General features: G+C 39.5%; 1 protein-coding gene across 4 annotated transcripts; it reads left to right on the top strand.

The window, feature by feature from the left end:
* The first annotated feature begins 126 nt into the window (after positions 1 to 126).
* Positions 127 to 26960, top strand: pacsin3 (protein kinase C and casein kinase substrate in neurons 3). Of its 4 annotated transcripts, XM_086071056.1 has the most exons (12): positions 128 to 563; positions 1013 to 1034; positions 3488 to 3569; positions 8552 to 8652; positions 9100 to 9256; positions 10350 to 10585; positions 10681 to 10836; positions 11804 to 11979; positions 16148 to 16268; positions 20853 to 20995; positions 23398 to 23570; positions 25771 to 26960. In XM_086071056.1, exons 4-12 carry the CDS (start codon positions 8599 to 8601, stop codon positions 25884 to 25886), a joined length of 1332 nt encoding a protein of 443 aa, XP_085927182.1. In that variant the 5' UTR covers positions 128 to 563; positions 1013 to 1034; positions 3488 to 3569; positions 8552 to 8598; the 3' UTR covers positions 25887 to 26960. The 4 variants fall into 4 exon arrangements, with proteins under 4 accessions (XP_085927185.1, XP_085927182.1, XP_085927181.1 ...); XM_086071059.1 differs by lacking the exon at positions 1013 to 1034 and having other exon boundaries at positions 127 to 563; positions 23398 to 23497; XM_086071055.1 differs by lacking the exon at positions 1013 to 1034.
* The last annotated feature ends 900 nt before the right edge of the window (positions 26961 to 27860 follow it).

The raw sequence follows: 27860 nt of genomic DNA, 5'->3' as shown, positions 1-27860 counted from the left end.
GTTCAAAAACTGAAACAAGTACAGTACAGCGGTGAGTGTTGTGCCATTTGGACTGAAATTTCCGTTTGCCCGATGGCCATCGAAGGCATCACCTCGTCACCGGGGCAGAGACACGGACAGTGAAGGGTTAAAGTGTAATAGGATGAATGGATATTGTGGCGTGCAGCATCTGATTACAGACGCCAGTCAGGATCGTGGAAGGAGGACGCCTCGCTTACTTGTCGTTCAAACCCGATTCCATAAACTTTTAGAGGCAATCCCTCGTGTTTTGGTGAAACACTATTGAGTGTTTTAACCGAAGTGGAGAAGATACCGAGCCCGCGAACATCTGAAAAGTCGGTCAATATCGTCAACATGGCCGAAGGTGGACGGCGTCGGGTCACCGTGGAGTAAAACTTGACATGATGTCGCACTTAATGAAGGTTTTCAAGTGAAGACAACACAAGGTTGGACTGCGACCGAGTTTGTATCTGACTGTTGAAGCGTCTGCTTGGGAGGGTGCAACTGCGCGGTCCCAGGTGGTTTTTCCTTCTGGTTTGTTCCTCCAGCTCGGAGGGAAACAGGTAAGCAACTTCACCTGTTAACTGAGCGCGATGGGGGCAACGCAGCACTTGCACTAGCGTCTTGGAAAACAACAACAACAAACAAACAAACAAACAAACAAACAAACAAAACGTGTTTGTTGAAGCAATGGAATCAATCTCTCTGATTCAAATGCTGACATATGGCGCTTGATGACGCTTGTTGTTGTACGAAGACTAGCTGTGATCTAGTCACTAGTCTTTATTTTTTTTGAAGCCATATAACCACCATTAAAAAAATATTTAGTCCCTACTGTGTTTATTTTTTTAAACTAGCATTATAAGACAACATGCATGTCAATCATGCAGCTTGCATATTTAATAGAGCACGAGCCGCCCTGTCAAATTAACATATTCAGTTGCTGCAGGCAGTGTGACATTTTAATTTTATTTTCATATTTTGTCTTTTCTCTATCAACCGATTGGAAAAGTACAAGTGGAACTCCACTCCAGGTATTGAAAACGGCGTACTTTGGATTGGTTGTTGTTGCTTCTTTATGGCTAAGATAGTAAGCATCCTATCACAAGAACTGGTTATTAAGTTTATCCATGTGGCTCGTCGTAGAAACATCACCTCCATGCAAGCAAAGGTTGCAGAAAGTGCTGTATACATTTGGCTATTTACAATGAATTGACACTTTAGACAAATCATATTTTCATGTATTTGTCTTTCAGTTTTGATGCTGGATTATAGGGTTGATTGATGATATCAGCTTTTAAATTTACATCCAATCCTGACGACAACAAATTCAAATCAGAAGAGATGACAGACGATATAGCGAAAGGATGTCAATGACATGTAGTGGTAGTCAAAGTAACTTCTGGTGAAGTGGGTGTGGCACAAAGGAAACCTCAACCGTGTATGTTTAGTGGTGTTTATTAACAGACATGACCTCTAACTCTGCTTAGTAAAAATTCAGCCAATGTTGTAACAGGTTTGGAATCCTCAAAAAATTGACTAACAGACTGATATCAGGAAGAGAGAGCGTTATGCATCAGCTTTTTTTTTAAATTACATATAAAACAAGTGGGCAAAAGCTCCTGTTAAATAATATCTGGTACCAAAATATTTCATCAGCTTGGCCTTTTTTTGAGCCAGTGGTCTTTTATCTGATTGGAATCCATGTGGGGGAGATTGAAAAGCCCTGACAACAAGCTCTACTAGTTTAAAAGCTGGATCTGTAAAATCCTCCTCCAGCTTCAAGCCAGTGGAATTTTGTGGAAAGTTGAAACATGTCAATGCTTGATGTTAATTCCTACCCAGTATATCAAGGCTCTGGTTGGCCCAGTTAGTCCACACGTCAAACATGAACCTTCTCCCATTGTTTTCCCATAGAAGTCCCACTTTTGCAGCACATAAAAAGAAACCCCAAAAATCCAAGAACTCTTTGCCATTGTTGCACAGAGAAGTGCAAAGTGTTTTCTTGGGTGAACAGCAGGACAATCAGATTTTGGGTTAATCTTTGGCAGTGTTGCATGCGACATGTAGCGGATTATGCCAAGCCAGCCTCAGCCAGCGTCCCTGGGAGTGTGGATGGCGCAGAGGCAGTCGTGGCCCAATCACTGTAGTGGTGATGGAATGAAATGAGCTGGGAGAACACATGTATGTGTGGGAACAAGGCTGAGTTATCCCTTTCTCTGACACCGCTGCTGCATTTGCCACTCTGTGCTGGCCCTTTTTTATTGTTTTATTGTTTTATTTATTTATTTATTTATTTATTTTTCCTATCCTCAGCTCTACACTGAACTGTCACATGCTTTTTATTTTATTTTGGAATCAGCCATCTTTGTTGTTTACGTTTGCCTCAAACTGTTTGAGGGCGGATCTGGACACTCCGTGTGGGATAAATCCGACTTCAAAGCTTCTTCGAATGCAGCATAAGACTTAAATTGTGACGTCATTTCAGAATTGTCAATTAGCAGTGGTTAACTTTTTTTTTTCTTCAACACTCTTATACAGGTTAATGATAAAGTTACTTGTTCATGTGCATACGTGTTTTGCATTGGTAATGGTTACAGCAACTTTTATTAACCTGGCTGGACAAAAGTAGTTGCCATTAATTTACAATTCTAGAAATCTTAGGCAGTGCTTGTTGCTCCCATTCATTCTTTACTTTCACTGCTCATTAATTCCGACCCTGACATGAAACCTCTTGAGCGTGCATTTGCTAGTTTTGTTTTGGTAACTACCATTTTCATAGGCTTTCATTGCATTTGCTACCTTGACAACTACAACGCAGAAAATTGTTGATTTGCTGTGGAAAGAACATTAATCCTGTGAGATCCCATAATCTATCAGATCATTTGAAAATGGGTGAATGAATTTGCAAAAGCAATTCCTCGCATTCATCTTAAGAATTCACTTAAGAAACCATTTTACTGTATTGGAATAGTTGACTGAATTGAGGACCAGTAAATTGAGATTTTATAACTTTGCTATTATTTCAATATTTTTTTCAAGTAAAATTAAAGACATGAGAGTCTTTCCACAGATCTTAGTTTTTGAGACAACACCTGAATGATGTGAAACAATTGGTCTTTCTACGTTATTGAACTGTAATGAGAGTATGCAGTAAACTACAACTACAGAACGTCTGTTGTAGTCTTTTGCCTCCATTTACAACTCCTTGCCAAAAAGGTTATTTTAGCGGCGTGAGTCATCAGCTTTGACCTCCTTCCTACAAGTGCTTGAGGCATCCCTTGCTCTTTCATTAGACAAACTCTATGTGTGGCATTTCACTGTGACTCCCAAAATGTGCCACCTTCTAACCTCTTCCGACCTTTATAATGGGCACCAGACTTGGGCGTAGCGGGTGCCATTTTGCGGCGGCATCTCTAACTACATGCTGCTATTCTGCTATCAAACATTCTTCATCTTTCTGCTTTCTCATCTTTTGCTTGTGCAGGCTTTATTTTCCCCTCTGTCTCCCGGGCCTGAGGAGACTTCCTTTGGGACATCTGTCCGTCTCTGTTTTCGTCTCTGGCAAGGTAAGTTCTGTTGGCTCACGGCCCTATAATGGCACTCAAATTTTGTTGTTTTCATAACGCTTTATTGGCTGCTTGGCTATCAACGTCTTTTCATTAATTATTTTTAATATAATTGTGATTGATTGCAGACATGATGAACTGTGGCTGATTCATCAATGATTATAAAACCTGTGTATGAAATGAAATAATTGTCAACACTTACAGTATAGATGAATGTTGTCCAGTCAGATCTAATGAAGGATATAGATGCTGTGATACCACTTTGTTGACTGTGTGTTAACTGTACCATACTGTGCTGCCTTTCTTCATTCAATTGATCTTTGTCCAAACAGATACCTCTTAATCTCTGACAGATTACATGGTTTGCAGCTGGTTGGCTTTATTTAGCAGTTAGCACTGGACTCCTTGGGTTCTTTAACCATGCAAACTAGGAGAGGTTTTCAAGCAACTAATGAGCCTGTAGCACCTTGAGATGATTCAATTTATTTTCATTAAAAAAAAAATTTTTTTCAATGGTCTCTTGATCAAAACAATACAGAGGCCTTTCTAATTACTGTTGAATTTTGAAACCAGTCCATAGTTTTAGCGTTAGTTGCTGTACACAGCTAATCTTGTCTTGTACTCTGTTAAATCACACGGACAGTTGAATGAAATGCTTGGCCAGAAAACCTCTCATTTTGTAGAATACAGTTTAAAAATATTTTTGAGGCTTTTACAGCGTATCAAAACTAGTGTAATGTTTGTGGAGAATCCAGTAGTGTCCTCATGGTAATGTTTGATACGGTAAGCATGGGACTTAAATAACAAAATGTGAACTACTGTGTATATACTTTTTTTTTTTTTAAAGGATCAGAGTTCACATATACATTTTTAAACGCATTTCTTTCTTAAAATCTCATTTGGGAAAGCTAATAGTGACAACACTGCTGAGCAGAACTTGTTCTTGATACGATGGCTAGATGTGGGCAGAGTTAAAGTAGCTGAAACAAAAAATATCTCAAAGTGCTTCTGTTTATAGAATTTTGGAAGCCTCTAGGCCATAATGAGTGCCTTAGAAACCATCCCAAATGTTGCTGGAATGTATAAAGAAAGCTTACAAAATGTGCTGGTGGAACCGTGCTTGTACTATGTGTGGCAGTATATAGTAAGGAGTACAATAATCAGATTAATGACAACGAGGTTACCAGTGAGGGCTTATGAGGTCTGAACTGGCCTCCATATCCATTCCTCCCTCCTCCTGACCCACTTTCGTATAGACCAACAATCACAGTCTACTGCTTTTTTTAGCAGCATCAAATCTGTTTGGATTGTGTTTTGAATGATATAATTTCTATATTTCTGTCAATTCTGAGCCACAACGTTTTTATCATAAGAACATTAACAGACTAAGCTTGGAAATGGACAAAATCTGGTGTAGATTTGTGTTAGGAATAGGATGCACCCTTTTCTTTTTTGTGTGCCAGTTATGATATAGGCAGATATTTGCACACCAAGCTATGCATAAGTGCACCAAATATTTTGGGCCATTCAAAAACTGACTTTTTTTATTTTTTATTTTTATGGTGAAGCTAGTCCTTAGTTTATATGGGTGTACTACTTGACTGTATGCTTGGCAGCATTGTCGCTTCAGTTTTAGTTTCCTGGCTTACATATCTGATGGTTTTGGGCCAAAATAGATTTTCTGTGACTGCCTCCACCTTGACTTAATTCCAGTTAGAGCTGAAGAACATACTTCACCGCTGGTATTTGGCTCTTCCGGGATAGTTTTGTTTTCATGTTACAGACATGGAGGAAATATGAAACTAAAGTCCTATATTGTGCTATGCACTCATAAAACAAACGTTATTATTATTTTTATTTTTAGCACAATTACAAAAGGTTGATTGGCACCAAAATAACACTGGACATCACTAGAAGAATATTACAGATTTGTTTGTTTTTTCAAATTAATTGTACACGTTTTTACATTTGAAGAGCCTGATATTTTACCAGAGTAAAGTTGACTTTTTCTATGCATGTTCATGGGTGGGACTGGAGCTGAAATGTCTTTTCTTTTCATAGTTTGACCGTTTCCAATTAGAGGCAAGCAGGAAAGTACAGACGAGCACAGGCAACCGAACTGCCAGAGACAAGTGGGCGTCGTCCTCTAGTCTAGTGTGGTCATGCTCGACTCATGCGCATGCACGTCTGCCATGGAGCGTGCGTCAAACTCATCTGTCCTTCAGGATAAATCCTGAAACGAATTTACTCCACACTGCTTAAAATGAGTGGCTGACCTCAATATTGGAGCTATCTATTGGGTGGCTTCATCCTAACAGTTCACATTTGTTGTAGGCAGTACAGTACAAGATGTGCAGTTATTAGCTAATGCATCTCATAGAACACATAGTGTAACTTCCACATTTGCACACTTTTAGCAGGAGGACTTGAAGTTGAACCTATTTTCAGAAAACCACACCCTGACATTCAGACATGCTGAAGTGAAGTATGTATAGTATAGTATGTGAAGCTCTGTCACTGCTGTTTCAACCTTCCTTAACCATGGCAACTAAATGTTTAAATACAACCCTTAACTTTGTGTGGGCACACACATTGTGTTGTGACGTTGTCCTATAGAATGCATGAGCAGCAATTAGCAGCCCGCAGCAAAGGTTTCTCATAAACTCACATGTTCTATCTTGCTGGTGGCAGATTCCTCTGCTGTTGGCATGCCTTCCATTTTCCTGTGACACGCACGCACGCACATGCACGTCGTCGTCTTTCAGTTCCCATGTAAATTAGCTTTCTAAACGTGATTAGCTTGTGTCTGAGAGGTGCGACTTGTCTCTTCAAAATTTTGGAATGTTACTCATCTATTCTATACACATTAAGCACACCAGCATAGAGTACAAGATGATTTACAGTCTTGCTATAAATGATCTTTTATATGACGGGCCTACCCGATTGGCTGTTTTTACCATTACGGCAATACAAGTTTCATAATCCACCTTAAATTATTTAGCGATTTAAGGGGGAGACTAATACTGAAGAGAATTTCCATAATCCAGGCTGGAGGAAACAAGGATGGCAGCAGTGTGAGGGTTGGTGGATGGACAGAGCCTATATAATATATGAATGAAAGTATGCAGACCTGGTTAAGTTGTTTATATATGTGCTTGAAAAGAGTGTGCTGTTGAGGACGACACCCAGACTCTTAACCTGGGGGCTGGGGAAAACAGAGGAATTGTCTGGTGGTTGTAATGGAAAAATCATCAATTTTGGCCAGGGTGGAGTAGGATTTTGGTTTTATCACTGTTGAGTTGTAGGAAGTTGGATGAGAACCAATTCAGTTCAGAAAAAGTGTCAGCAAGGGAGGAGGTGGGTTTGGTGGAGAGGCAGCGTGTGATGTTATCCGCAAACAGTTAAAATGTAAGTTGAATTCACACAAGATATTGCCAAGTGGTAGGGGCCCCAAGACAGAGCCTTAGGGGACACCAGAACTAATGGCTAATGGGATTTGAATGATTTCATTTGAACACACTGGATGTGGCCAGACGCGTCGGAACTGAACCAGTGAAAGGGGTGTTGTGTGATGCCAATGTTATGGAGTCTTCAGGAGGATGGAGTGAGAAATGGCATCAAAAGCTACAGTCAGACCGAGGAGGAGGAGGATGGTGAGTAGGCTTGAGTCGACTGCCAGGAGGAAGTCGTTAGTTGTAAGTGCTGTTTGTACTTTTCCAAGATTTTGGAAGGAAAGGAATGGAGGTTGGAGATAAGCCAAATTGTATTTATTTTTTCAATATTGGGGTTATGGCTATTATTTTGAATGATGTTGGATTAGGAACAATACCAGTAGAGAGAGATGAGAGAATGATGTCAGTGACAAAATGTACCAGAGAGCTTGAAACCGAACCGTAGGGAGGGGGTCGAACTGGCAAGTGTAGGGTTTGGAGCCGCGGGTGGAACAATTAGGCTTTCTGTTGTAGGTCTAACAATATATTTAGGGTCCTTTTCCTCTAACTTTTTCTTACAATGTCCTCTAGTGTTGTTCCGATACCGTTTTTTTGGTCCCCCGATATCAATTCCGATACCCAGCTTTGCAGTATCGGCCGATGCCGATAACATACCGATACCTAAGTTTTTTGTTTGTTTTTCTCAACATGAAAAATCTGTCCTGCCATTGGTTCAGAGCATTCAAGGGCTAATAGGATATCTTAGCTCGGCATGCAGCGAACATGTCACACATCACTGAATGTCTTGCATGAGCAAGACATAAGATGCTGCATGCAAAGTCCTATATTCGCGTCAGAATTAATGGTATCGGCATGTTACTTGTTAGTACTCACCGATACCACTGTTTTAATGGAGTATCGGGACCTCTGCCAATACCAGTATCGGTATCGGAACAACACTAATGTCCTCTAATATCCATTGGATTAGAACTACATGCAAATGACTTGTGTAGACGGCTTACTGTATACAGCCCATATAGTTACAGTTTGTATAAGAAATACTGTACATAAACCCATAAGGCCATGCATCCACAAAGTGCAGCATCCCCCCAAGTTAAATAATAGGGTCGGGACCGGGGGCCTTGAGTCATTGGTTGTTTTCATCTCAAGTTGTTGTGTCTGCAGCAGGAAATTGTCTTGCCTTGAAAGAAGATTCTGTCCAATGACCAAACAGCAGGAAGTGGATGTATAAGTCAGGTCATGGTGAACTCCCGGGAAGAGTTCATCATCAGATTTCTGCCAGTGCTTCACATTTGAGAAATATTTTGGAATAGTATTAACTACAACTTAGTTTGCAGTAATATCACTGCTTATTCTTGAGGCCCGATTCTCTCAATACATAGTAGTTTCTGTGTTTCTATCACATTCAAAATCTCAGTTTGAATTTTAAATAGAAGTCTGCTAGTATATGTCATTTATGAAAATCTTTTATTCTATTTGATCATTTTGGATTATGCGTTAATCTAAATTATATTTCAATTTATTTCTCAGTTTTGTCTCTAGCCGCCATCATTCTGTGCTGTAAGGCTGACCACAAAATGTCTTCCAATGGAGACCTCAGTGACCTTGGGAGCTGCGATAGCTTCTGGGAGGTACAGTAGCTACAAGACACTAACTGTCACTTCAAAATAATTGTTTTTGCAACAAAACCCACGCGCCATTTCCACCAGAGTATAGGCCTCGCCTCAATGTGGCCCCTGCTCAGTTCATCACTGTGGATGTTGAAATAGATGTGGCGATAGCAAAGGCCCAAAATGCATGAATTAGCGCTTTTAGACCTTAAATTGTAAAACTTTGATTTTTGAAAGGCATAGCATGTCTATAAATGACAACATTCTTCAGCTGCCGTAAAGTTAGTCAAAAGGTTTGATTTTAGGGGCAATCTCCTGAAAATATAAATTTTTATTGTCAACCACCAAACCTCCATTGCATCTTTAGGTGAACACTGATAATAACCTTGGAAAAATGCTGACCCAATAGAAAATGCATTCAAGTGTAGTTTTATTGTGTGCTTAATACGATCGCTTTGTCCTATAAAGCCGGGAAACTACAAGAGGACGGTGAAGCGGGTAGACGACGGCCAACGACTGTGTAATGAGTTGGTCAGCTGTTTCCAGGAGCGGGCTAAGATCGAGAAGAGCTATGCCATTCAGCTGAGCGACTGGGCCAAGAGGTGGAGAGGTGTGGTTGAGAAAGGTTAGTTCAATTAGATCAGGTGCATCCACCATACAAAAAAAAGGCCACAAGATCTAATTAAACAGAATCCTCCTGGAAAATAGATGAATAGCTGAGCACACTATATGGCGGGAGACGGGCTTAATGCCCATACAATTCAAAATACTGTGGCAAATGCTTTGATTAAAGCATTCCAGTGTCATTAAGCCATGTTTCGCTTTTGTAAATTTACAGTTGTACAGGGTATGTAAACTTTCAAGCACAACTGTATGTACTTTAGTTCTTTTGAAAAACACACTGCTGGCGTGTATTTATCTGTTAATTAAATTTTTGACTTGGTTATGCATAGACTGTTATTTATATAATTTTTTTTGCAAACAACTCTGTATCTTTATTTCGGCAAATTACTTACGTGGCCCAGCTAACCCTCATGAGTTAAGTGCCCATGGGTCCTTTGAAAGGCACTATATCATTCGAAGTAATCATCATTACTATCATCATTATTATTATGATTATACTTTACACAGATCTGAGCTTTTTTTGGGGGGGGTCCAAACTCTCTGATCGGCCCAAAAAAATCGTGATTGTGTAAAGCCTAATTATGATTATGGCCAAGAAATGTTTTTCATACAAATATTAACATTTCGAGACAAATGGTACACATTGAACAAGACTGCACAGTCAAGCCTGCTAAGTTGCCGCCATGCTTACAGCTTTTCCGTTGATCAATCATTTTATATTTATTATGGCCAAAAGTGTTTTTTTCACCATAATAATTTACTGTATTTATGATGTTACTACTGCCCTGGCATTGGTTAGTTATAGACTATGCCGGATGTTTCAAACAAATGTTTGAAACATCCTGCTGTCTAAAATAAATGCGTTTTGTTTTGTACTTAAAAAAAACAACTGTTATAGACTATGCCAAATTCAGACATGTTAAGACATTGCCGTAGAAATGGAACTCCGTCGTAAGCATTGTCATTAAACATCTCTACAACATGGCCTTGCCACCTTTACCAATATGAAACATGTCATAATTTCTGTCTACCGGTAATCAAATTGATCAAAAAGAGTATTTTTTTTTTTTGCTTGTATTTACTGTATTACTCAGGGCCTCAGTATGGTACACTGGAGAAGGCGTGGCACGCGTTCATGCAGGCAGCCGATCGGCTCAGTGAGCTGCATCAGGAGCTTCGTGACCGGCTAGCAGCAGAAGACAGTGAGAAGGTGCGAAATTGGCAGAAAGAAGCCTACCACAAGCAGATGATTGGAGGTTTCAGGGAGACAAAGGATGCCGATGATGGCTTCCGCAAAGCTCAGAAACCCTGGGTTCGCAAATTAAAAGAGGTTTGATACGCCCATTTTTATACCCTTCTCAGGATTACTTTATGAGTGTATATATTATTTGAGGAGCAGTAGTGTGCATTTGTTTTTGTGTCTAGTTGGACTCAAGTAAAAAATGCTACCATCAGGCCAGGAAAGAGGAATGGTCAGCCGTCAACAGGGAAACTCATGCTAAGGCCGACCCTTCCAAGTCTCAAGAGGAAGTCCGCAAATATACGACCCGTGTGGAGCGCTGCAACCAAGAGACTGAAAAAGTATGACACTTGGCTTACATGCACCGACACACTTGCATTAATTATCTGCATATACAACTCTAATATTGCATATTTGAATGCTTAACATCTGCATGCTGACATGTGGAGCCCTTGCTGCAATTCGAAACCCAAAAAAGCCTACGTCTATTTTGTGACTTTGAAACATGACCGGACTCGTTTCCTGTGTTTTCTACTCTCCAATGGCAGAAAGTTCCAGGTCATCAAGAGGGAAATGATCAACCAAACATAGGGAAATCCTTTGACAAATTCTAGATCAGTCAATTCACAGAGATGTATGAGGCAGACAAGAGGTCTTTAACAAGAACCCTGCAGCATGATTCCAGGAAGAATGAGATAACATCAAACATTTTGGAAAATAGTCTATATTTAATACACTTCATAGTCAGAGTGCAGAATAACAATCTGTCTTATATGACATCATTTAATTGGCGCCGTATTTACCTCTTCCTGCAACAGCTCCATACAGATTTATTGTTTAGACAGTACAAATACAATTGCTCAAAATGTATTTAATAGCATTGATCATTGCCAAAATTATTTTACAGTTTTTGTCATGGTCAATACACTAGTACCAAAATCCTATTTTTAAATATAAAATATATTTTCATGTAAATTTACTGTTTTTGTTTATAAGGTAATACACATTATTTTTGCCCAAGTATCTAAACCAAAAAAGTCAATTTTGTGTTTAAATGTTCTGACTGAGAAACCCCAGTGAACCTGCTCAAATTTGGGTATTATTTCTGGCTCATTTCAGTTTTAAATTCCACATTCCTATTCAAAGTGGTGGTTGAGAGCTCATGGGAATTGAAACAGTCAAAATTAAAGCGCTTTATGATGTTGGGTGTTTTTTTTTTTTTTTTTTAAACAGTATTACACAGGTCTGTACTCTGTATGTGCAGTAATGAAGCTCGATGTACCTTACTAACAGTCACGTGTTTTGCAGGCTAAAGAACGTTATGAAAAGGCCTTGGAAGAGCTGAACCGCTGTAACCCTCGCTACATGGAGGACATGGAGCAGGTGTTTGACCTCACCCAGGAAGCTGAGCGCAAGAGGCTGTGCTTCTTTAAAGAGGTCCTGCTAGATATCCACACACACCTCGACCTGTCCAGCAAAGAAGGGTAGGACACAGGCACATGAAAGGAAATGGAGTGTAAAAAATATACTACATAGATCTAATGCTTGATCATTGGGGTATTTCGACAAGCATACCACATTAATCTTGTATAGGGAACTTCTTTTGAATTGTGAAAAACATTGTATAATACACATCAATCCCTCTTTAGCGTACGCCGCTTTCTGCTGAATTTAGGTCTGGACTATGTCTGGTCCATTCTATGGGCCTCGATACACCAATCCGACGTCGGCCAAATGTGACCAACGCCTACCGCCTGTGGCGTCACGGGGGAAAACTGACGCAAGTACAGTCATTTCTGGACTATAAGCCGCTGCTTTTTCACTCGCATTCGACCCTGCAGTTAATACAAAGGTGCGGCTTATCCATCAGATCACGAGGAGACACTATAAAGGAAGCGCAAGAGTGTCAGGCAGAGCAAAACAAACCAAGTGAGCCCAAAAACAGTAGGAGAGAGAACGTGAGCGAGACAATTTGCGCCCTCATTATAGAAAAGAAAGTAGCGAAAACCTGGTGCGGTAACATCAAAACACCTGCGGCTTACAGTTTGGTGCGCCTTATAGTCCAGAAATTACTGTACACACCGCAAAAGACAGACACCAACGGCAATTATTAAGTACCTTTGGCGGCGGTAGTCACTATTTCTCATTGTTAGTAAACCGAAGAGCTCTTACAGGGGTGGGGTATAAAAACATAAACAATGCATACTCACGATGTATTTCCACGCGTAGCACACCCTCACTCAGGCTCTTTACAGAGCATCGTGTAATATAAAAGTAAATCCTACCAGATATATCCAGTTGCGTCTCCATTTCTTGCCATAGTTTGGCTTTCATCACTCGATCGTACCCTTTAACGGTAATGTAATACAATGCTGGTCTGTCTTGAACCATAGCGAATAATTCATCTTCTGTTCTTATAATTATGTCCAAATGCGAAAAATGAAAAATGAGCGTTTGTAAAGTAATTGTAAATGCTTTCCATTGCTTATTGTTCGCATTCATCATGTCCATTTCTTGCCCCATGCGCTGATTAGCTAGTTAACAGCCAATCAGAGTGATCAAATGTCACGACGGGCTGTCACCAGTAAGTGAAGTGCGCATTACGTTTGCGCATGCGTGAAAATCAAGTTTAAAAAAGGCGTGGCTATCAAACATTGCTATCATTTGAATGGTGGAGATCAGAGTGCTGAAAGTGTTTGCGTAACTTCACACCTTAAAACTTGCAAGCATTGTGTAAACGGCTTTCACCCTTAAGTGAAAAAACGACAGGTGAACTTTGTGCCATTTTGGGAGTTTATAGGCAAAAAAACACCATTGCACAGCTCCAACAAGACGTAACTGTACGCTTGTAAACTTCCGTTCACTCTTCCCAATTTCCAGACTGAAAAGAAAGATCCAACTGGAGGCTAAAATGTAAAATTTCTTGAACACATTTATTTTGTCAATATCCTGAAACCGAGGGAACAGAAGCATCACGAAGCTTGCTCGTGGACGTACCTGTAGCGAAACTAATAGGGTGATCAACTTGACAGAAATCGTTTTCCAGTCACTGTCACTTAACTTCACTTGACATTTAACTAGAGAAACATTTCCACATTGTGTTGGCTTACATACTGTATTATTGCGGCATGCCACATTGGCAATTGATTCGGTGAGTGTTATGTGGTCAGAACAACTCTATTTGTGTTTTGCTGGCAGTGTTTTGAATATGCATTACAAAACTAGCGATTTACAGGAACATTACGTTTCTCAGTAGTGCATATTACATATTACGGTTCACTTAATGACATCTCATTACGTTATGTGCTTTCAACAATATCCCCAATGCCGCCAGCTGCAGCAAACCGCCACGCTAGCTTGATGCATCGGGTCACACAGGACACACTGCAGCCAGTCATTAGAACCTACTTCCTGGATTAACCCCCACAGTGAAGAAAAATCCTACCCGTCTCTTGATTGCGTTCTGGTGTCCCTCTTTGGCCCGTCTCCTGGTAAAGTGCACACATTCAGCCAAATATTAAGCACTTAAATAAGCTTTGTAGTGTCGCCCGGCACAGGGCAGTCAGTATTGACGTGCTATGCATGTTTAAAATGGATTAAATGAAAAAACATTAGTTTTCAATGACAAGTTGGTAGCCTGCCTACCCATAATGCACCGCACCCCCGTGATGCACACTTCACTTATTAAACATGTCGAATCCACCGAAAATGCCCCCCAGACATTCCTCAATGAGATCTGACATTACAACGGTGATTTATACATTAATCAGACGGTGCATGCCGACGCCCGGACTCTTTCCGACTTCCGACGTTGGATTGGTGTATCGAGGCCTTAAGACGTTTTTCTTTTCCTGAAACAATTTTTTTGTTGATTATAATGAATTTAAAATATATTTATGTTTGTTAGTTTCATGACTCAAATCAAAGGAATGCAGATATTGCATGCCTTGTGCGTGTATGGCTAAGTTTGTGTAAACTGAAGTTAATGAAAAACTCCTGCCGTTGTCCATTAACTATTGGTCTCACATTCTGTTTAACTAGCCCACCATTACCATAACAACCCTGCTTGGCAAATATCCAACGAGGTCTAAACACAAAATACATTCTTTTGATTGATTCCTTATTATGGGGGTTCTACAGGAGGTGTTGTCAAACAGTGACTTGTTTGCTTTTCATGTTTGGGTCAAGTCAAAATTTATTTGATAGCTGTGGAGACATTTGACTGTGCAAGCTGAGATCACTGTGTGGCAAACTCAGCATTATGGGTTGGAATTGGGGGGGTTAGATCACCAAATGACGAATTTCGCCCCACTTAGGTGGGTGTGACAATCAGTGGTACTTTAACTTTAACTTTAATGAAAGAACTACATCCTCTTTCTGTGACCCGAGTTCCTGTAGGAGCACTTTGGCTTCAGCTGTCACAAACTTTAGTTAGGGAGGCTGTCGTTAAATGAAGTGGTTTCAAGCAGGTTTAAAGCGCCATCAAATGGACTTGTTGGTTCAGTAATCATATCAACAGATTTGTCTCATTGTGTATTATAACAAGCAATTTTCCAAATATGGATGATCGGATTGAAAAGGGGTTTTCCAATCTGCGCTCAACTAAGTATATATATTTTACATGGCACCGTGTGTATTTTGTAGTTCAAAGTTCATGCCATTCGAGACCCGAATAAACACTTGCACAGATTTTTGTTTGCTGTCCCAAGTTTTGAATAGTGTTTTGCAGTATAGACACTCAGGATGAGTTAAATCAAACCAAACATGGCTTTTATGCGAATGCTGGTTCACCAAAATTATTGGAGTGGTAGTTTAAATGTTCTCTTTTGTTCGTTGGTTTTCCACTAATACTTGCAATTTTGTCACTTAAACTAATTTTTTTGCTGGCGGCGCTCTACCAAATGTTCCATGGTGAAAATCATCCGAGCTACCAAAAGCACACGACCCTCCTCAGCACTTTTAACAACTGTTGCCAACAGTGTGTGGAGTCTTGGAGGGAGCACACTATTTGGAATATCAAGCCCCAATTTAGATGCTGTAATGTGGACAAGATTACCAAATTATATTACAAGTGTTAACACATGTAAGAAGTATGAGAAAGACAAGAAAACTAACAGGCTTTTTCCACATCTGCTTTGTGTATTGGATACTATCCCACTTGCTTGTAGTGGTGGGAACATTTTTCATTTTGCTTGCATGAATAATGAACATAACATGAGAGGCTTTGCAATTCAGCAATAATCAGAGAAAATATCTTTACAACTCAAAAATACTTTCTGCCTTTTACACTTAAGCAGGTGCAGCAGCGTGTTCACTAAGAGGATTGACCTTGCTGCCTGTTGTCCCATGTGACCAAAAATAAGTCATTTCTAAGGTTCCGATGTAGGTCCTACTTGTAACAACAAGATTTTAAGTTGGCATGGCAGGTGGCCTTGTTTCCTCAGTGCCAAGTTAGAATACTAGCAGAAAGTACAAACAAAAGCTCTGTATTCATTATACATGTTCTCTTGTTTAGGGTTGTGACTTCAAGTATCTTTTTGTTCAATGGAAAATGAAGAGAAGCTTTCTCAGACCACCCACTGCTCATGAAATACTCTCATCACTGCAACGCATCCTTAAAGGGCGTAGTTAACGTGTCACCCTGTGTCACAGGTTCCGAGAGCTGTACCGGGACCTGGGTCAGACCATCCGAGCAGCTAATGAGACAGAAGATCTGCGTTGGTGGAGAAACACCCACGGGCCAGGCATGGGCATGAACTGGCCACAGTATGAGGTGGGGAAACACAAAATGCACCATTCAGAAAGAATGAAGAACATGAATAATTTGAAGATAGTCAACGAAATTGTGAAATTAAGAATTTGATAAAGATGATGTATCGTCACTCTTTTGTCTTCCCGTTTGTACTCGCCAGTCAGTATAACGTACTTTGCGTGTGTTCACTTCAGACAAACTGAATACTAAATAGGCTTTTTGTGAAAGCCCTGTTGTGTTACTGAGTCCTGAGTGGGTCAGTGGAATGTTGACACACACACACACACACACACACACACACACACACACATGCAACCGCAGACAGTTTTCCTTAGACTCTCAGTGGAAAGCTACTGCAACTACTGATTTTGGACTGGTCTTGTAGTGGCACAGATATTTACACACGGCAACCCCCCCTAAAAAAAGTAAACTTAAATATTAAATAAAATAAAAGTAAATATTGCAAGATAAAAGGAAAAAGAAAATTACAGGCACATCCAGTTAAGCATTGAAGTTGAGCATTTGTGACAATAAACCTATTACCTTCAGAATTTGGAACGGCCTGAAATAACACATCAACTGTTAATTTAGGACTATCATAAGAAGTCACAGGCAGTCACTTGTCATCTGTTCCGCAGAGTTTGGTGTTTTCCTTGCAGCTGTCTGTCCTTCCACACACGGTTCACCTTATGATGCTGAGTCACAAGCCGAAGACATAATTGGAAAGCCCTTGTCCTATTTTTATACAGTTTGCATAAGAACTTAGCAAATCATAACAGACAATAAGCAGATGTCAGATGTGGTAATGTAAACTGACTTAATTATGCATATAAGGCCTCTCCTTATCATTAGGCATGATGCGTGAATACCTTTCAGTTTAAGAAGCGTTTTGCCTCTCAGACACTTGTAAATGTTGTTTATACTGAAGATCAACGTACTGATTACCGGTTTGACAATTTACCATGTTTTGAAAAAGTCAAGGTTTCAATTACTGCTCAAACTGTTGGCCACGGTAATTATTCATATTTTCTTTTTTGCGATAGATTGTTAAATGAGCCGCTAATTTGAAGTAAGGATGAGAGACCAGCGTCGTTTTGGTCTCTCCTTTTTGGCTGAGCAGAGATGGGAAGGGTGAGCAGTTACAGGGAGAAGAAGGGCAAAGGGCGACTCAAGCATAATTGGATGCCTTTTTACTATGCAGCGAGTCCTCGAGTTACGTCGTATGCGACCTACGTCGTTTTGACTTTTTGGTGCCTCTTCCGAAGCACCTTCTTTTTCGTTAATTTCCCACAGTAATCACGCCATTTTAAAGTTATGTTGTTGTTACATCTAGCAACGGACGTCCATCGAGCAGGTCGGCTCCCCAACAGGCGCGTCATATTTCCGTGTTTAAGTTTGAATTAGTTCCGCTCTGCCGTCCGTCAGCAATGAATGTCCTTGCGGAAACACGAAAAATCTTGGTTCCTGCCCTTCCGAGTCACGCAAATATATTTTTTAAATTACTTTACAAAGTATTTTGATATAAATATCGACTTTAACGGTGAAATCCGACTTAAGTTAAAATTCGGGTTACATCGCAAGCGTAGGAACATAACTCGGACGAAACTTGAGGACTCCTTGTATTGATTAATGTGCATTGTCCTAAAAAAAATCCCTGTCCGTTATAAAAATAGCTCATTAGTGATGGGACTGTGACATACTAAGAAGGATTGAAACAGAAGAAGATTGTCTATTTCACGGGGAAAAAAATACTCATTTTGTTTACTCCAATATATATATATTTAAAGACATTTTAGTGCTGTGATTTTAATACAATTAAAGCAACACTAAGGAACTTTCCGTTTACGTTGATTATGGCAGCGCCATATGGACAAAAGCGTTATTGTTATTTCTGAAGGAAGACCGCATTTCTTATGAGGACAAGCGTATTTTTAGTTTTTTTTTAGCTCACGCCAGTGAGTGAAATCCGGGCCAATGTTGACCCTTGACTGTCCTTTTATCCATGTAACTTCCCTTTTCCTTTTTTCTTTTTTATCTCCTCAGACAAATTTTTTGTTTTGTTTTGCAGCTTCTGCCAGGAAAGCAGTTTATCGTGCGTCGACATTCAAATTGACTTTGTCTTTGTAACGAATGGGGAAAGATTGAAGTGACATATGCCATAAAGCATTCAGCACATTTGTAGTTTTTTGTTTGGCAGTGTTCTACTTCCTACTATCCTCTTCAAAGTTGCTTAGTGCTAGTAAAAATTATACAGACCCCCTCAGGCCATGGCAAAGGTACCATTCAACTAGTTTTAAGTCAATATTTCATCAGATGAGTTATGAAAATATTCTATTAAGGTTGAAAAGTTCCTTAGTGCTACTTTAATGCCACGGTCATTTTGCTTGGGTATCATACGTCACAATCGGTCCATGCCTAAACACAAATTAGATTCAAAAGGCATATCAGTGATTGCTTTTAAGTCAGGTGAAGTGTAGCTACAAGATTTCAGACCTACATTGTACCTGTAAAGTATTCACAGCGCTTCACTTTTTCCATATTTTGTTATTTTACAGCCTCAGAAATCACATGTGTAGTACATATGTATTCACAGCCTTTGTCACAAATCTCAAAATTGACCTTAGTAGCGTCATTTTTTTTCTCACTGATAATCCTTGAGAGGTTCCAACAGCTTAATTGTAATCCACCTGTGGTAAATTCAGTTCATTGGACATGATTTGGTCCCACAGGTGCATGTCAGAGCACAAGCCAAGCATCAAGCCAAATAAATTGTCTGTAGACCTCCGAGACAGGATTGTCTCAAGGCACAAATTCTTTCTGCTGCTTTGAGTGAGCACAGTGGCCTCAATCAACCATAAATGGAAAAAGTTCTCTACCTAGTGCTGGCCACTCGTCTAAACTGAGCAATTGGGGGAGAATGGCTTTATTCAGGGAGGTGACCAAGAACACGAAGGTCGCTCTTCCAGAACTCCAGCAGTCCTCTGTGGTGAGAGGGGAACCTTCCAGGACAGCCATCTCTGCAGCCCTTCCCCAATCAGGCCTGTATGGTAGATTGGCCAGATGGAAGCCACTCCTTAGTAAAAGGCACATGACAGCATGCCTGCAGTTTGCAATTCTGTGGTCTGATGAGACGATTACATTTTGGTGTGAATGCTAGGCGTCTCGTTTGGAGGAAACTGGGCACTGTTAATCAATCCCTACAGTCAACCATGGTGGTGGCAAAATCATAAAGTGGGGATGATTTTTAGTGGCAGTAATTGGGAAACTAGTCAGGTTTGAGTGAGAGAGAGATGAATGTAGCAATGTACATAGAATTCTTGGATGATAACCTGCTGCAGAGTGGTCAGGATGTCAGACTGGGGCGACGGTTGACCTTCCAACAGGATAGCGACCTTAAGTACATAGCCAAGACAACAAAGAAGGAGTGACTCTGAATGTCCTTAAGTGGCCAGCCAGAGCCCAGACTTGAATCTGATTGAACATCTCTTGAAAGAGCTGAAAATGGCTGATGGAGCTTGACAGGGGCTGCAAAGAGGAATCGGCAAAACTACCCAAAGATACAGTACGTGTGCCAAGCTTGTGGCGTCATATTCAAAAGGTCTTCAGGCTGTAATTACTGCCAAAGGCTGTCAATGTACATATGATGTCTTAGTTTCTTCATTTTTAGTAAACTCAATTAAAAACAAAAAGCAAAGAAAAAGCCCTTTTCCACGTTGGGATAAAGTTGTAACATAAAATGTGAGAGAGAAAAAATACAAAAGCTAAACGTCGCTTAATGACACAAAAATGCTATGAATGGTCACCAAAATTCACATGTACATGTCTTCTCGTGTCAACTTAAACATCTGAAAATATCAAAACAATTGGCATAGTATTTTGGATGTTATGGCCATTAAGCCTTTGCCTCACAATATAGTGCAGTCAAAAGTTCACATACCCCTAGGGTTTCAAGCACAATTGTATTTGTCTTTGTTTTGTTGTAAATAGCAGAAACAACAAAAATCATGCCTAATTAAATTAAATAAAGCTTGACGAGGGATTTTTCTGGTCATGTTATGTTTTCCCAACTACTTGTGGCCAAACAGAATTTGCAGAGCAGGATCATTTGTCCCCTAAAGGCCAATTTAGAAAAATTGGCATAAACCAGCCGTGACGACCAGCTGCTTGAATGACAAATTAGTGTTTGACTACATTATGCCTCTGGAAATAGAGATGGACAGGAACAAGTTAGACACACAGGTAGAATATTACCCCCCAAAAAACTTCAGGGTCCTTCCTTAGTATACCACATAACTATATTTCTTTGGCACCAACCCAAATTTGTAAATTGGAATGTGCCATAGTTTACCACTACACTTAATGCAGTAGTATAGTCGTAATTATTAATTTCACTAATACATTTGTATGAAAAAAATAAATAATCCAATGAGAACAGTAAATATCAGAAAAACAGCACCATCTGATAAAGTGAAAGTTGTGGTCACCTTGAACAGCATCAAACTACACAAAGACTCACTAAATAGCTAATAAGAACATTTAGTCAAAATGACTTTATTTGAAAAGGTTACACAAATGAGATGAATTTTAAATGACGTGTGCACACAGGAGTGGACTCCAGAGACAAGTCGGACCATCAGCAGGAAGGAGCGAGGTATACACTCTGACGACAGCGTAGTTACCCTCACCAACATCGTTTCCTCGGGAGGAAATGACATCCCGCCCAGTCCCATCACCAAGAAGCCAATCAGGTACAAGACACTCTTCAAATTCGCTTTAGCAAATGTTCATCTTTAAAATGTAATGTGAAGTATAGCAGTACATTAGTTGGCTGCTAGTATAGAGGTACATGCTGCTGATTTCCGCATAGAGGACAGTGGTTCGATTCACAGGCAGTGTCCCAATACCCAGTCACTGCTGGTCCCAAGCCAGGATTAAAAAAAAAAAAAGGAAGGAAAAAAGGGTCGCGTCAGCAAGGTCATCCGGCCTAACTGTGCCTTGATTGGTGACCCCTTGATGGGACAAGCCAACCAAATGACTACGAGGCCTCATTGGAGGGAATAAAGAAAGTTCATGAAGAGTAATGAAATATTATATGATGTATAAAATATAATAATAGTAGTAAAAATAATCATTTAAAAAAAGTGTTTGTGAGGTATAACATACAGGTAAATTCTAAAATAGAATTTTATTTGTGTGAATTGTCTAGAAATTAGTAAAAGACTGTAAGATATCTTAAGTTATATATTAGCTACATTATTTGTCATTATTTCATACATTTTGACAAAAAGTTATTCGTGCAAAGTAATTCCGACTCAATGTAATACAGTATTTCAGTGTTGGAAATGTTAGAATGCTGACCATGATCCTTTTCAATGATGCAAACTATTGTGGCTCCTCAGCATTGTCTCAAGAATATTTAGAATGTGAACTATTCTCAAACAAGTTCAACACAATCTTTTTTTAAATTAATATCTTTCGCATAACTTCCTGTGCTATTTTGGCACTTTCATGGATCATTTCTAGCCAGAAGGTACCCCATTAAAAAAACAACAACTCACTTCTCAACTAAAGGTTTGGTTTGATTTTAGGCCTCATTTGATACTGTCATTTTGCTATTATTGTATATTATATTTATTACAATACATATATTGCAATAAGTATGAATGGTTGTCTACATGTTCTCTGGTTGTTATTCCTATATTTTGTTCAGTATTGTATTTTTAGTTCAATATTTTAATAAGAAATCATTAAGTCTAAAAGTCCCCTCAAAAAAAATCTGACAGTATACATTAAACGGTATGTAAGTCAGGTAACATCAAAGTTTTGAGGAGCAGAATGTACAGTAAGTCTGTCGTTTCCTCTTCCGTAATGGAATTGTTAATATTGGTCGTCCCCCTAAGGAGTTAACGTTGTCAGTTTAACACTGTCGTTGAAAGGTGTGTGTGTGTGCGCGTGTGTTCACCCTCCCCTTGCAGTTTGTCCTCGAGCAAAAATATTTGACTATAAACGAGTCGAACCCGGCAAATCCCTCCCTTAGCTAGAAACGAGCACGGTGCCACATTAAACGGGCTTCAGCAGCAGATGGAGACCTTTGCGCTCTTTTTTTCCCCTTTGACAGTTTGTAGCTTGCTTTATTTGAATGCAAAGAAGCAGCTTGTGGATTCTTGGGAGCCTTTATTACAGCACGACACCAATGTTGTTCGAATGTTATTGGTTTGTTTGTCGTTTCATGCTGTGTGAGCTTATGAACTTGGAAACTGTACTCTAATCCTTTATCATAACCCGAACCCCCATTACCCTAATTGCTAATTAGCCACCCCATATTTTTATTTGGGCTCATAACTCATAAGTTGCGGTGTTTGTATCGGGTTCTACCTCGATATATATATATATATATTTTTTTTTTTTTTTAGATTATGCTCCTCCCCATTTTCAATAGTGAGAACCCCATAAAATTATTTATTTTGTCATTTTTTTCCCTAACATTTGACAAAATAAAAACAGCTTTCTTTCATTCAACACAATCTATTAATTTTTTTTACATTTACATTTTATTACATTACATTTACATATTACATTATTTTACATTTTTTAATAAAATATTGAATATTTGGTCAATGAAGAATTGTGGTAAGTAAAAATATATATATATATTTTTCTTTTAATTCTTAGCAAGTCAGTGTTCCATCGCTGGTGAGCTATTTTTAGAACAAACCCTAGTTACTCGTACACGCTGGCACCTCCACTGTAAGGCCAATGTGTGTGACAGACTGTGTTAGCGGTTGTTGGGGGGGAATTTATTATTATTATTATTATTTCAACGACCTCTACTTTGCTAATAGTCACCTATCACGTGTGGGCGTTGAACGTATCACCCACCAAAAGTGAGGGAACACTGTATTCTGTAAAAACCAGATTTCTTGAAATATGAAGAGAAAAACCATTTGATCTGGTGGACATGACGTCCATAATTTCCCAAAATAATTTGAAATGTGGGCTCGTCGAACCACGGCACACTTTTCCACTTTGTGTCAGTCCATCTCAGATGACCTTGGGCCCACACAATTTGGTGTCGTTTCTGGGTGTTGTTGAAGTTTGGCTTTTTTATTTACGTTTTACACAACGCGTCTGCTGTCAATTTGATCATCAGGGTTGTAAAGGATGACTCTTCCGACTGGTCCGACGAGGAAAACCCAAAGAAGTTGGCTCTGAACGGCGTTGGCGATGCGGGGGACAAAGGGGACCTGCAGGTAGAGGGTTTGCGAGTCCGAGCGCTGTATGATTACTCGGGCCAGGAGGCTGACGAGCTCAGCTTCAAAGCAGGTATTAACCCTGGCTAATGCTGCAAGACGACAGGCATCACAAGTGTCATTCATTTGCTTGCTTTGTACAAAATGTCAAACCGTAATGTCATATGGAACAGCAAACTTTGCTTACAGCGACGTCTCCTTACTGAGCGTGTGACATTCAATGTGAATCATTGTCTAAAATAATCATTTGACCTTCAAGTCAACGGAAAAAAAGATACATTTTCTTTCCTCCTTGTGATGCCTCATCTGCACATTTTTACACACACTCATGTCCAACCTGAACTTTCCACATGAGTACTGTTGATGAAATGCGTGTGACGCTATGGGAAGTTGAGCATAGCGCTCGTCTGCAAGATGCGGGAAATTCCATTTAAGTCACAGCAACAAATGATTTTGACTTGTTTAACTCCTGCGAGGATCAAAGTGCTCTGAAAAGTTAGAAAATCCTAATTTTGGTTTATTTGGTTGTGGTAACAAGGAGTTTCCTGATGCTGTGACTTAAAATGGATTATAGCACCCTATAATGTAATAATTTCCTGATGATATAATATTTGCATTTAACTCGATCAAAATGTGATCAAACCCAATAATATAATAATTTCACTAATAATGTACCGCTAATAAAAAAAAATCCTGACTAATAACATTTGTACCGATAATGTACCTTATTACATTATATCATATCCCAGAAGTCTTGTGTGGCAGAGCAGTTCTAATCAAGTGGGCGGAGCTTACTTTGATTAACTCTCTGCAGTGTTGGTTTAACCTTAAATAAATCAACTCAATAACTCCAACACTGAGCTCCATTTAAACCAGTGTTAAAAATACATTGTGGGGCTTGAAATCAACTCTGAAACATTTAACACCAACATTTTTAACGCTCCAATTTTTGCTGTGAATGTAAATAGCAGTCGAAGATATTCTCAAAACACAACATGCAGAGCTTTGGACTGAAAATAAACATAAACATTACATTATTTTTCTATTACATTTTTGGTAAAAATGTTATTACAATATCAGTCAGGATTATTATCACATTATTGGTGAAATAAGTACAATGAGTTTTGTCACATTTCTGTGTCTGTCTTTTTCTGTCAAACAGTAAGTGGCAAAATGGCCGCCCCTGAGATGAATTAAGGGGGATTTTGCTGCCTAACTCATTCCACAAACAAAATATTAATCAGAATGCCATGTTTAGACCAATGGGGTATATGCCACGGAGGAGGCAAGACTTCCTGGTTTTCACACATCAGCTTTGTTTCCGTTTCCTGTTTCTGAAGTCCATGGCATCTACCCCATAGAACATGTTATTGTCAAGAACATGTTTTGTAATAACTTTCCATTGAACATGTCTGAGCCAGGTGAATTTGTCAATCTACTGCAGATTGTGTTTGCTTTGCATTCATTTATTTGCCCCCACGTCATGTTCTTGCTCCCTCACCTTTACTCGATTTCTGATTTAGCGCCAACTGCTGGTGTGTTCTCGCAGTTGCAGTTTAAAATGACACCACAGCCAGCGCTACACTGGTCAGAAAACAAAACAAGAAAAAAACGTCCAAATGCTTTTCAAGATATCACATGCTTTCCAGCTTCAAGTGGCCTGAAATTAGGTGGACTTTTTTTTATGCAGGAAAACTATGCACAAGCCTAAGTACAACTTTTTTTCTGTGCCTTATTTGATTTTTCCTTTTTTCATTTGGCTAGCAGTTATTCATTGATCATTTGGTTTTGTATGCACACAAGCAAACTGAAAAAGTTATCAAAATTGGTTTTGCTTTGGCAGCTCGTTTACATGGCAACTGCACATAATGTAGACGTTTGGAAAAAAAAAATCTCTAAAAATTTTAGTTTTTGAAAACACCAGCATGTTTACACAGAGAACAATCTCTGTGTAAACACTGTTGCTTTTCTGAAAGGTTGCTCATGTGTGCCTTTTTAAGAAGAAGAGCTTAATAACAAAACAAAAAAAAATAAAAACATGTGAACAAATAATTAACCACGACATTTTCCTAGCGGTTTATGAGTGAGACGAGGGCGAATCGTACTTTTTTTTTTTTTACTTTTTTGTTTTTGAGTTTTTAGATTTGCTGCTGTTTATTTATGTGTTATGTTTTGTACTTGAGGCTCCACCATAGTTGTTGTACGTGCGTGTGAACGTGAATTTGAACACGTGAACCAGTGTGCGGTGCAAATGTTTGTAACGCTCCTTGCAGGTGACGAGCTGCTGAAGCTGGGCGAGGAGGACGAGCAGGGCTGGTGTAAAGGACAGCTGAGCAACGGCCTGGTGGGCCTCTATCCCGCCAACTACGTCCAGCCGGGCGCTTCCTGATGACCCGCCCTTCCTCTTCATGCGGCCGATGGTACAACTCGACTCAAGATGCCAGGACCGACCGACCCTAAAATTGTTTGTGCCGTCGTTGCGGCACGTTCGGGCAATTCGGAATTCACGTTTAAAACTCATCACTGAGTTGTTGTTTTCTTTTGTGTTTTTCTGTTGAACACCAAACTATTTCAAACCGGTTTAGATCCAAATGGTGGATTTACACGTTAGTTAGCGCGAGTTATTGGTTTACGCATTTCATTAAATAAGAATTCCCTCATGAAGAGGGAGAATCCACTTAATGTCACCATTTGTTTATATATTATCAGAATATAGTGTGAAATGTTGAATGCCATGACGTTGCAAAAAGAAGAAGAAGCTAAGCTAGCCTGCAGCAACTATGAGTGGCATCCCTTGATGAAATGCAGCAACAACTAAAATTACATAAAAATTTAATGCGCTATTAAGTGAAAATTACATTTAAAAGTCAAATATATGCTTCAAACCAAAAGAGTATTTTAGGGGAGGTTTATGAGTTAAACTATAGATTGCTTTGCTTTGGGTTTATTATTTCCTGTCTGACATCAACTGCTGGGTGACCATGTGCTCAAGAGTCCTCCGAGTTTTTTGTATTTGTTCCCACGTTTACGGAGGATGTTTGTTACATGCCAATCTGACTGCCGCCCTCCCGTCCCCTCTTCAGCTTTGTCTTTAATTCATTTATGTCGAAGGTGACGCTGCATTCACTTGAGCTTCTTTGTGATAGCTGTGTAGAACATCGGCTGATTTTGGTGAGGATGGTCGTTATTTCCTTGAATTTAACTATGTTGGGGACTCTTAATTTGATCTCTGCTGATTTTAAGTGTCAGAGAATGTGAAGCAAGCTTACTAAATTCAAGATTCTGGGTTCTGGTTTTGTGAGTTTTAAGTTTGATGTAATTACACAAGGGAGCCTCTTCTCTGCATTAAGCAAATAACTACAACCTTACTAACAACACTTTTTGGAGTCTATTCTTCACTCAATGTGTCATCTGTACAGCGCATCGAGTTGTGAAAAGCAACAATAAAGATCTTTATACGCTATTTCCTCTGGTGTTCATCGCACATTTTGTACACAGCTATACCACATTAAAGAAATTAGTAACGAAGTATGTAATTAAAGAACTAATAAAGTAAGCAAATGTAGAAGAAGTGATAACAAAGTAGGCTACAAGGGAGTCCTTGATTTACGTCGTTTCGACTTTACGGCGCCCGTGCCTCGTCCGTAGCCCCTTTTTCGTTAATTTCCCACAGTAAACACGCCAATTTAAAGTTGTGTTGGCTCCAACAGCGGACGTCCATCAAGCTGGTCGGCCGACTCCCCATCAGGCGCGTCACATTTCCGTGTTTAGTTTGAATTAGCTCCGCGCTGCCGTCCGTCAGCAATGAATGTCCGTGCGGAAACACGAAACAAATTTCCGGGTCGCACTAATATGTTAATATGACTGTACAGAAGTATTTTTACGTAAATATTGACTTTACCGGTGAAATCCGACTTAAGTCAAAATTTAGGTTGCGTCGCCAGTGTAGGAACGGAACTTGGCTGTAACTCGAGGACTCGAGTAATTAAATAAATCAATCAATAAAGAAGGTATGTAAGTAAGAAAATTCAGTAATTCGTGGGTGTGGGGGGTGTTGGGAGAGGTAACTATTACTAACACCTCTCACAGTGTGGTGTTGATCAAAATGAAGAATTAGGCATGTGTAAATATATATTTTGATTAAGAAAAAAAACATTGAAGCAAAGTTAGGAAAATGTGCAGACCTTTTTATTCAATTGACTATCTGTACAGCAAAATGAAATCAGCTCCATCTTCATATTACTTGGTGTGATCTGAAAGCAACATACACCTGGTTTACATGTATTTGCATTCAAACGGTGTTCTTTTTATTTTATTTTTTAAATATACATTTGTCCTTCATACTTCATGGAAAATCACATGG

The sequence above is a fragment of the Leptonotus elevatus genome, chromosome 3 (assembly GCF_054856555.1).
Source record: "Leptonotus elevatus isolate MCC_2025b chromosome 3, RoL_Lele_1.0, whole genome shotgun sequence".
Classification (NCBI taxonomy): Eukaryota; Metazoa; Chordata; class Actinopteri; order Syngnathiformes; family Syngnathidae; genus Leptonotus; species Leptonotus elevatus.
This window is presented reverse-complemented; position numbering and strand designations above follow the sequence as displayed.

Coding starts and splice junctions, on each gene's coding strand:
- pacsin3 (XM_086071057.1), top strand. CDS start 8,599: ATGTCTTCCAATGGAGACCTCAGTGACCTTGGGAGCTGCGATAGCTTC. Junction 9,257..10,349: donor GAGAGGTGTGGTTGAGAAAG/GTTAGTTCAATT, acceptor TGTATTACTCAG/GGCCTCAGTATGGTACACTG. Junction 11,980..16,147: donor GACCTGTCCAGCAAAGAAGG/GTAGGACACAGG, acceptor CCTGTGTCACAG/GTTCCGAGAGCTGTACCGGG.